At 47.0% G+C, this 11,247-nt stretch overlaps 1 protein-coding gene across 1 annotated transcript in view; it reads left to right on the top strand.

The window, feature by feature from the left end:
• The first annotated feature begins 828 nt into the window (after positions 1-828).
• Positions 829-11,247, top strand: part of GIMAP8 (GTPase, IMAP family member 8) — an 18,592-nt gene continuing 8,173 nt past the window's right edge. Inside the window, 9 exon segments of the mRNA XM_059395975.1 lie at positions 829-855; positions 2,518-2,661; positions 2,663-2,755; positions 2,757-2,848; positions 2,850-3,110; positions 7,995-8,011; positions 10,037-10,390; positions 10,393-10,615; positions 10,617-10,660. Of these exon segments, the coding sequence (XP_059251958.1) occupies positions 829-855; positions 2,518-2,661; positions 2,663-2,755; positions 2,757-2,848; positions 2,850-3,110; positions 7,995-8,011; positions 10,037-10,390; positions 10,393-10,615; positions 10,617-10,660 (1,255 nt within the window).

The following is an 11,247-nucleotide window of genomic DNA, read 5'->3' as shown; positions in this document are numbered from 1 at the left end:
CAAAAATTTTATTGTGTTTAAAAAAAAAAAAAAAAAAGTAGATCTCAGGCACCTGGGGGCTCAGCCTTGAAGTGTCTGCCTTCAGCTCAGGTCATGATCCCAGGGTTCTGGGATCGAGGCCCACATTGGGCTTCTTCCTGCTTAGCAGGAAGCCTGCTTCTCCCTCTCCCCACCCCCGCCGCTTGTGTTCCTTCTCTCTGTGTCTCTCTCTGTCAAATAAATAAGTAAAATCTTAAAAAAAAAAAAAAGTAGATCTTGACCAGTGACAAACATTTTATACAGATGTTGTTCTCTGGCCAGAGAGTCATAATATTAGAAATCAATAAAAATATAGCAAGTCTACCAATACATTTTTAAATATCGTAATCACTTCTCCAAATTTATGAATCAAAAAGAACTAATGGTTGAAATTAGAATATGTTTAAAACTGACCAACAAAAAGAGAACCCTATGAACATGTCAGTTCTTCTAAAACTAAGCTACACATTCAATGCTATGGCATTCTAGATTTCAATAGGGATTTCCTAAAGACAAGGAAAAATGATTTTCAAAGTCCTACAGGAGATTAAAAAGCCGAGAAGAGTGTGACAGTTTTGAACAATAGCAAGGTGTTGGGACCTACCTCCTTGATCACGTAATGAAGGTTTAAGTATCTTAAGTAGGATAATATTAAGTCATTTTGGTTTTAGTAAATAACATTTTCTTGTTCAGGAATAGACTGAGTGAGCATTTAGTGGACAGAACAGACAACTGAGGAATAGACTCGTGGAAATTCGGGCACATGGTGTCTGACAGAGTCATTTGGAAAAAGACGGGACTGTTCAAGAAATGGTGCTGGGAAACTTGGCTCCTCAAGTGGGTCCTGATTCAGCTGGGAATGCTAATCTTGAACTAATGGTGTCTTACACCAGTGCTTCTCAAACTTGAGTGTTCGTGAGAAGCATCTGGAGCTTGTTCGGTTACAGATTCTTATTCAGGAGGTCTGGGTGGAGACTGAGATTCTGCACTGCTGACATAGCCTCCGTTACTGGCAGTACCGCCAGCCTGTGAACCGTTACTGGCAGTACCGCCAGCCTGTGCTTTGAGTAGCAGCCCCTAGATCTTTAGCATATCAGCTGTTTGCTTAACAAAAAGGTGATCTCAGGGTGCCTGGGTGGCTCAGTCGGTTAGGTGTCTGTCTCCAGCTCGGGTCATGACCTCGGAGTCCTGGGATCGAGTCCTGCGTCAGGCTCCTTGCTTGGCGGGGAGCCTGCTTCTCCCTCACTTGTGCTCTCTGGCTCTCTCTCGCTCTCTCTGTCAAATAGATAAATTTTTAAAAACTAATAAATAAATAAATAAATCTTAAAAAAAAAGGTGATCTCAAGGATATTTTGGTAGCTCAGTGATGTCATCAGGAATTCTTTTATCTCTCTGCTTTTCATTCCTTCAGTGTGATGGCGCACGCTGGCCTTTTGTTCTCTGGTTGGTTACCTCATTGCCTCGTGATATCTGCTGTGATTTCAGATATCACATTTATTGTTTTTAAAGATTTTATTTATTTATTTGAGATAAAGCAAGAGCAAGAGAGCACTAATGGGGGCAGAGAGAGAGAGAGGGAAAAGCAGGCTCTCCACTGAGCAGGGAGCCTGATGCAGGGCTCTATCCTAGGATCCTGGGATAGTAACCTGAGCTGAAGGCAGATGCTTAACCGACTGAGCCACTCAGGGGTCCCCAGATATCACATTTACATTCCAAATAAGAAGAAAGCCCAAGGAAATGTTCCCTCATTGTCCTCGGGTAGAACTAGGTCACATGGTTACTCCAGCTGAAAGGAAGCTGGGAAAGAGTACGTATTAGTTTCTGTTGCTGCTGTAACAGATTGCCACACGATCAGTTGCTAAAAACCCACCAGGTTCTTATTTTATAATTCTGGAGGTCAGAAGCCCTAAAATCAAGGTGCTGGGCAGGATCCTTCCAGAGGCTGTGTGGGAGAATCATTTCTTTGCCTTTTCCAGTTTCTAGAAGCTGCCCCCATCCCCCTTGACTTGTGGCTCTACGTTCAAAGTCAACAGTGTAGTATTTCAAATCGCTCTCACTCTCTGACCTCTGCTTCTGTCCTCACATCTCCTCTTTCTTACTCTGACTTTCCTGCCTTCCTCTCAGAAGGACCTCTTACAGTGTGAGTCTACTGGGTCCAAGAGATAATCCAAGATTATCTCTCCATCTCAACATCCTTAATCACATTGGCAAGGTCCTTTTCCCATGTAACATAACGTAGCCACAGATTCCGGGGATTAGCACATGGACATCTCAGGGAGGGGACCTTATTCTCTCATAGAGTCTGCTTCTACCCCAGTGTGTATAGTGGGGGACGTACAGAGAGAGAAGGGACTGTCGGTTTAGCCTGCCGTGTGTGACATCTACGTACGGATTTACTTTGGAGACAAGAGCAACAGAGAAGATCCTGGGAAACGGGATTGCTTATCCGAATCTAGTTTGAGTTGACGTCAGTAGCCCCAGTCCTTGGGGTGGAACTAGAAAGAATGCATTTTCTGCTGCCCCTCTGTGGACTTCTCCTGTGTTCCACATGGGTGTGTTGTTTTTGTCCAGCAGAGCCAACGGGGGCCGTATCAGGACCCGGAGCCAGAGCTGAGGCTTCTCCTCTTGGGGAAGAGTGGTGCAGGGGAAAAGCACCCCAGGAAACATGATTCTGGGCAAAATTGTGTTTGTGTCCCGATGGTGACAAAAACGTGCCAGAGAGCAAGGGGCCCACAGGAGAGGGGAAGTTTGTGGTCATCGACACCTCCGACATTTTCTACTCGATCTCTTGTGCCAAAGACAAGCAACGCAACATTGAAAGCTGCTTGGAGCCTCCACGTCCTGCTGCTGGTAATTGCCATCAGCTGTTATAAGGCAGAGGACAAGGAGGCAGTCACGGGTATCCACGAGCTGTTTGGAGCCGACGCCAAGAAGTACATCATTACTGTTTTCACTCAGGAGGATGATTTGGAGTTTGACGCCCTGCAAGCTTACGTCAGTGGGGAGGGGTACCTCCCGGAGCTGGCTGAAAACTGCGGAGGCCAAAACTGTGCTCTGACCAACGGGGCAAGCGAGGAGGAGTGGCCCATCAGGTGAGGGGGCTCCTGTACCGGGCCCAGGGTTTGTTGCATGAAAATGGAGGACCATAAGTTGTGACCTTCCGAAATGAAAGTCATGAATTCGTGGTAAGATATTCTTAAGGTCTACAAGGATCTTTGTTGCTAGAGCTCTTGGGTGGATGACGGGCAGGGATACGGGAGGTGTGGCACCGTGTGATGGACCATAGGCTTTGTTTAAAGAGATATTTATCTGTGGTCTGCCAACATGAGGCACCAGGTGGTACAGGGCTTTGCATATTACCCTTCTTGGCAAATTAACGGATACATTCAAGTTCTCACCTGACTTTATCCCTCACAGCACTGGACACACAAACGGACTGTCTCTTCCCTTGGCTTCAATGCAACTACACTCTTTGTTTTCTAACTCCTTCCTTTGTGGGCTACGTCAGAGATTCCTGAGCTCTCCTCGCGTGGCCTCTGAAAGTTGGCACCTTCAGGGCATGGTTCTAGGCTTTCCTCAACCCTGCCTTCCAGCTCCGAGCTCCGCCGATCGCTAATGGTTTCCAGATTCATCGCTGTCGTCCAGGTCTCTCCTTTCAATCCTGCTCCCGTATCCGACTGCTCCTCGACAGCTCCAGTTGGCTCTCATAGAGGACCTTGGACTTCACACGTCCAGACCTTTGGTTTTCCCTCTGAAATCTGTAAGACTTCCATTTTCCTCTCAGCCGGGTAAATGGTGGTGCTGCTCATCAGGTCTTAGAACCTAAACCCAGAGGTCGGCTTTGCTGCCGCTACCAGCTGGCAGCTCATATCTGAGAATTCATCAAGTCTTCTGTGGTCAGAAGTCCTGCCTCTCCATTCGCACTCCCCCGTCCGATCCAAGCCAGCCTGGGTTCTCGCCTGTCCTGTCTTACAAACAATCTTCCCCTCTTTCATTCTCGTGCTTTACCCTCAATCCATTTCATACACAAGAGCCATAGTCATATTTTATTTAATTTCTTTTTTAAAAGATTTTATTTATTTATTTATTTGACACAGGGAGAGAGAGAGAGAGAGAGATCACAAGCAGGCAGAGAGGCAGGTGGGGGTAGGGAAACAGCTCCCCACTGAGTGGAGAGCCCGACACAGGGCTCGATCCCAGGACCCTGAGATCATGACCTGAGCTGAAGGCAGAGGCTTAACCCACTGAGCCACCCAGGGGCCCTTATTTAATTTCTTTCTTTTTTTTTTTTTTTTTTGAAGATTTTACTTATTTATTTGACACAGAGAAAGAGAGAGTACAAGCAGGGGGAGTGGCAGAGGGAGAGGGAGAAGTGGACTCCCCGCTGAGCAGGGAGCCCCAGGTGGGACTTGATCCCAAGACCCTGAGATCATGACCTGAGCCAAAGGCAGCCGCTTAACCCACTGAGCCACCCAGGTGCCCTAATTTTTAAACCTGAGTAGAAAATGTATTTGTGGTTAAGGAAGATACAAAAATTCAGGCTTTTGCTTTTGAGGAGCTTACTCCTGGGTTTGAGTGACTCATGCATAAGACACAAAACAGTTCCTGATTCAGGGACAGTAAGTGAATGTTGGTACAGAGGATCCATAACGCAAGTGCCAAAAGAGGTAAAGCAAGCAAAAATCCTGTGTTGGGGGTGGCGTTGGTCAGAGTAAACTCTGAGAACTGGTGAGCCTGAAGCCCGGACAGCACGGAGGTGAGAAGGACAGCAACAATTATTGAGCACCTACTGAGTCCCAGACACATGAACAGACAACTTCCTCACGAGCGCTCTGTGTACCCTGTTCTACAGATGAGGACCCTGAGGCTCCAGAGAACTCGTCGCTCTCTTATCTCCTAGGTCGGCCCTCCTTTTTCCTTTATAACCATCCTTCTGTCTCTTGAAGGCTATCTGGAGCAGGAATGTCTGCAGAGAGGATCAGAGCATGGGATGAGCTCTGTGCACTGTACCCTGAACACGACACCCTCTTGTTTAAAATGTGGTGGTGACTGTCCACTGATCTTCAGATTGAGTTCAGAATCCCCGACCTGAGCCAGTCCCTAACCCTCTAACTTGCTCTTCAGGTGTTGGTCTCACTAGCCTTCCCTGTGGTCCTTGACTTGCATTCATGTCCAACCTGTGATTTGGTCCACCTGGACACTTCTCCTTTCCCATCCGACCCCGTACCAGGTCTCCTTTTGTGTACCCATCTCCCTCAGCATGAACTCACTTCCTCAGCGCGTCTTCACCACCCGCCCCTCCTTCCATCATGGCGCTCCTCCCGTGGCCACCAGCAGGCGAGTTAAGTGATTGCTGTGAATATACTTGTGGTGGTTGCCTCCCCATAGACTCCCTGAGGGACGGAACTCATTTCCATTCTGTTGACCCAGGATCTTATTTTTGTCTTCCATAAAACAGAGATAATAATATGTATCTCAGAGATTTCTGTGACGATGCAATGAAATAAATGCTTCCAAAAATATTTGCAAATACTTGAGGTGTTAGCATTTGGTGATTATCAGCTGCCCCTATCATTATTATTGTTGGGTCGGCGGCTCCGGGAACGCAGGAGGAACAATAAAAATGGCCGCCGGGCCGCCATCTTCCCGGCCGCCCTCTTCCTTTACCCATGACTCTCCCGCCGGAAGGACGTATGCTGAGGACACGTCACCACAAGTAAACCGATACCCACGTAGGAAACAGGAACATTAGGATTCTCCCTACCCTCCAACCACCAAATACCTTACCATATATAGTTGTGAACCCACACCCCGAATACCTTATCTTTATATGGCTGTGAACCTATACCCTGTCTTAACCCAAATAAAAGACCCACTCGATCCCCTCCCGGGTGTGACTTCCCTGACTCTCCTCTCCCGAGTCTCGGAACTTCCCCCAAGAGCGCCTTTAATAAACCTTGCCTTGCACCTATCTTGCCTGGTGTCGTATGTATCTCGCCTATAAAACGTTACAGTTATTAGCATTATTATGGATGTGTATAAGGTTCACATAAGTTATGGAGACATTAAGGACTTTAACAACCAGAGACTCAGCAAGATTCCCACTTTTAGGACTATTACCCAGAAATAAAACATTCACATACATAAAGATGTATGTGTAAGGGTACTTCTCATGGCATCTCTTGAGATAGTAAAACCAGAAATAACCTGACAGTCTACCAGTAAAGGAACTGTTACGTTAGGATGGAATGTTCCATGTCCATGCCTTGGAGCAAATAGCACATCCTAAAAAAACAGAGCTGATCTATGGGGACTGACTTGTACAGCTGTACAGGACATATTCTGAAGCAGATTGCAGAGCAAGATGCCTACCAAGTCTCCCTGTGTGTTCATATATGCTTGTGTGTATGCGTATAAACTTAGAAAAACACAGAAGGATGTATGTTAATTAGCAGCTGCTCCTTTTACAGTGGGTGAGAAATTTAAAAATTATTACTTTTTAGATCATACACATTTGCACTGCAACAACCTTTGGCATTTAAAACACGTGAAAGAATTTGAGTTGTGCCGGGTAAGACGAAAGAAGTCTGAGGGTCAGAGCTGAGAGGGGAGGATCTGGGGAGAGGGATGGCAGAGGGACCCACAGCTTGGGGTAAGGCCAGGTAAGAAAGCAGAGGGAAAATTTCCTTGGCTGGCATGGAGATTTAACAAAAATAGGGTTAAAATAAAGTATTGGACGCTTCTAGGAATAGCAGACTCATCAGGATTGTATGTAATTTTTACCCTCTCTTTTGATTCCATGACAATTAAATTTTGGGGCCCTTGTCTGCTTTACCAGGCAGGGGAAGGGAATACCAATTGTGTGTTTGGTTCCATTTGCCCACCTGGTTGGGGAAAGTTCCAAATGTTCCTGGTTCTTACGTCAGAAACAGCTTCATTTCTATCCTGGGGGCGCAGTGTGGGGAGAAGACACCAGAGATGTGTAGGAGTTTCACACCCAATCTCCTCCTTTCCCTCGGTCTCTCAGATGGACATTCCAGACATCACTGGGATAGTTTCTTCTTCCGGGAAGTCCACTCTTCTTAAGCCTCTGGATTTTCTCCAGAACAGCAGAAACTCTGGAAGACTTGGAAAGCAACTGCCATTATTGTTGGGAGACTGGCGAGAAGGAAAGTTAGAGCTTCGGGCTCCATGCCTTGGTTAGATGGCATTTGTGCGGCTCCTCTGAGCAAGAACAAGATCCATCTTCATACTTCTGGGAAGCCTGTTGTAGTGTCGGCAGTGGGGTCTAAAGCTCGACTGACATTGTGGACGGGTCTGCAAAAGCCAACAAGGAACATGACCATGGCCTTGATCTGACCACTCCGTCCTCATTAAATTACTCTGAATTATATACTTGTGTCTCCATTTCTTTACTTTGCAAAAAGATGAAATTTTAGGTCCCTGTGCATTATTTCCACCTTTATTTTCTAGGATTATATGAATGAAGCCACGACCAGAAGGGGGACAAGCCACACGTTAAGAATGATCCTTAAAAATGGCAAGCTTACATCTGTATCCTTTTGAATGCATCATGAGTCAAAATGAGGTGGAAAAATTAGGTAAGTAGGATCAGAGATGTACTCTGGAGGCCTAGCTCAGGTTGGTGTCCACAGCTTGTCCCCTAGGGAACTCCTAACACTTGGGAGTAGGTTCTGGACATGGTGTGGGTGTCCTGGGCCTTCCCTGGATGTTGTGAAGGTGGGCTTGCCTTCCGTGGCTTCTTTCCTGACTCAGCCTTGTCTTTCTGGCCCTGGATCCAGGATTATACAACGTTGACTCCCCCTGGGAAAGCAGAAATCACTTTCATGGTGATTCCACTCATTTGTGGAGTTCACTGGGGGAGGTCAGAATCCTTGTAATGATCGCCATTAACCATACATCCTGCACCCCTCACGAGTCAGTCCCTGTAAGAGCCTCCTTGTTCTGTTTCATAGGTGCAATTTTGTCCAAGGTAAGGAGTGTACATGACTAAGTCAACTGTCCCTTTATTGATGGACTTTTAGGTTATTTCTGGAACAGCTCTGTGCAAGAACTGAGTGTTCAGCAGTGAATTAGACAGCTGAGATCTCTGTCCTCATAGAATTCCCCTAATAATAATAATAATAACTATTATAATTTCAATTTTAATGATAATCACAATTGACATTATGTACTGGAAAATATATATAAATAATTCAATCTTCCCAGCATATAATTCTCATGATAACTGTACACATTTATTCCTCTAACAGCCCTATGAAGAGGGTGGTATTATCATTATTCTCACTTACAGAGGAGTAAACTTAGCCAGAGACATGTGGACTCAGGCAAAAGTAGGGATTTAAAATTCTTTTGATGCCCTTGGAACTTGCTTGTTATGTCCCCAAATGATTCCTTGTGACCCTGAGGAAATAGCACACCATGGAGAACTGGGGGGTACCTCAGAATGAGGGCATTGGAAGGGGTTTATCTTGGTAAGATGCAGACTTGTGTGAGCTGATTTGGGGGAAAGCAGGAGTTTTCCCAAGACAACAAGGATGAGCTGTCACCTGCGTTTTGATGGTTTTCTTTAAAAGTGTGTCATTCCACCTTCCAGACCTGCGGCTCAGAGGCCCAGGAGTGATCCACACTGATAGTGCCTGGGGTGCCTCAGTCCCTGAATATTCCCGGAAGTGGCTGACCCTGACCCATATTTGCTCAGCCTGAAGGTCTGGCACTGACCTTGGATAGAGGAGTAGTGGTGGGGGCAGGGCACGTGTGCGGAGAGAGTTTTGTGGCCCAGGTTTCTACAGTAACTTATTGACATACAATTAACATAGAGTAAAACGCAAAATCTTAAGTGTATAGCTCTGTAACCTCCAGGTAGATAAAGATCTGGAGCATTTCCAGGGCGCCTGGGTGGCTCAGTCGGTTAAGTGTCTGCCTTCAGCTCAGGTCATGATTCCAGGGTCCTGGGATGGAGCCCCACATCCGGCTCCCTGCTCACCGGGGAGCCTGCTTCTCCCTCTGCCTCTGCCTGCTGCTCTGCCTACTTGTGCTCTCTCTCTCTCTAATAAATAAATAAAACCTTTAAAAAATAGCAAATTTAAAAACAAGATCTGGTGATTTCCATCACTTCCCAAATTTCTGCTGCATCTCCCCAAAGGGAACTGAATCCAGACTTCTGGCAGCATAGACTAATTTCGTCTGTTCTTGAACTTCATGGAGTGAGACCCAATAGTGTATGTTTTGTGTCTGGCTTCTTTCATTTAGCATGTTTTGAAGATCCATGCATGTTACATATCAATAGTTCATCCATTCATTCTTTCGTTTTTGTTTTTGATTGCTGAGCACTATAACATTTTATAAATATACTATCAAGGGGCATTTTATTTTATTTTATTCATTTATTTTTTCTATGAGGCATTTTATTTATTTATTTATTTATTTATTTATTTATTTATTTAAAAAGATTTTATTTATTTGACAGAGAGAGACACAGCGAGAGAGGGAACAGAAGCAGTGGGAGTGGGAGAGGGAGAAGCAGGCTTCCTGCCGAGCAGGGAACCCGATGCAGGGCTCCATCCCAGGATCCTGGGATCACGACCTGAGCTGAAGGCAGATGCTTAGCAACTGAGCCACCCAGGCGCCCCCCACATGGGGCATTTTAAACTCCATCTCCCTTGTTCTGCTTAATCCATGGACTTCGCAGCCCAGGCACTTACCTTTGGTAGCAAAATGAAAGGAAATCTAAGGACCAAGACCTCATGAGGCCAAGTTTAACATTTTCACTTTCCTGGGAAATCGTGACCATTTTTACATTATCTCTTCATTTATTCATGGGCCCCTTTGCGGCTTTGACTCAGAGCGGTAGCTCCTGACCAGGACTAGTGTCCTGCTACTCAGAACACTACCGGCCTTCTCTGTAAAAACTGACAAGGATGAGAAAGCAGAACACCTGCCCCCATCTCTGAACTCAGCTGCAAGGGGAGATGTTGAATCTGCTCTTTTCCCCCAGGGCAAGAGGAGAAACTGCTTCAGGCCCCAGGATGTGAGCTGAACCCTGGGCCACCGGAGCTGAAGGTCCTGCTTGTAGGCAAGCGTGGAGCTGGGAAGAGTGCAGCTGGGAACAGCCTTCTGCGGAATCGAGTCTTTAAGACCAAATTCAGCAAAGGGTCAGCCACCCAGAGGTTTGTGTCTGCGAGCAGAATCTGGAGAGAGAGGAAAGCTGTGATCACTGATGCTCCAGACATCTCGTCTTCAAGGGACCTTAAAGCGGAGCTGCAGAGACCTGCCCTTGGGTGCCCCCTCGCCCTCCTGCTGGTAATGCCGCTGGGCTCCTTCACCGAGAAAGATAAGGCGGTCCTGGACGCCACCAGGCCAGATTCGGAGACAAATTTGTGAAGTACCTGATCATTCTCTCCACCAGGAAAGAAGACCTCGGGGATCAGAATCTACGGATGTTCCTGAAACACAGAAATAAAGCTCTCTACCACCTCACTGACGTGTGCAGTGACCGGTACTTCGTCTTCAACTGCTGAGTGACGAGGGAAGAGGAACAGAGCCAGGCAGACGAGCTCCTGCAAACAGTTGTGGGCATTGCAACAGAATGGGGGCAGGCCCTGCAGCTTCACAGGGGAAGGTACACAGCGTCTAAAATCATTTTCTAGATGCGAGTTTTTTCCAATCTCTTCTTCTCCCCACAGTGTATCTGTTGCCTGCGGCTCAAGACTCAGTGCTCATGATGAGATAGATGGTTCTGGAAAGTTGGTTTACTCTTCTCTTCCTCTCAAGCCCACTCTGACACTCTCCCTCCTTCTCCCTCTCTTGACTTCTTGGTTCCTTACTCTTCACTCGCTGGAGAGGGGAGGCCATTCTGAAGAGACGAGGATGAGGACTGGCAGCCCGAGTCCTCACACGGCATTAGGTGGGTTTCTCCGCCCAGCCACACCACCCACGGCTCTAGCAGACGTCCCCGGGCACTCGGTGCTACATGCTCATTGCCCTGAGCTGACATTCTTCCAAGTCAACATGACTCACCCGTTGCCTTCACTTCAAACGCCCTCCCCTGAGAAGAACACAGATTCAGAAGATCGTGTCTGCTCAGGAGCCCTTGCACAGTCCTCACGGAGGGCCGGGTGCTCGGGAGCCCTTGCACGGTCCTCACGGAGGGCCGGGTGCTCGGGAGCCCTTGCACGGTCCTCACGGAGGGCCGGGTGCTCGGGAGCC

The sequence above is a fragment of the Mustela nigripes genome, chromosome 4 (genome assembly GCF_022355385.1).
Source record: "Mustela nigripes isolate SB6536 chromosome 4, MUSNIG.SB6536, whole genome shotgun sequence".
In the NCBI taxonomy this organism is placed as follows: domain Eukaryota; kingdom Metazoa; phylum Chordata; class Mammalia; order Carnivora; family Mustelidae; genus Mustela; species Mustela nigripes.
The sequence above is the reverse complement of the archived record's forward strand: the minus strand, read 5'-3'. Positions and strand labels throughout refer to the sequence as shown.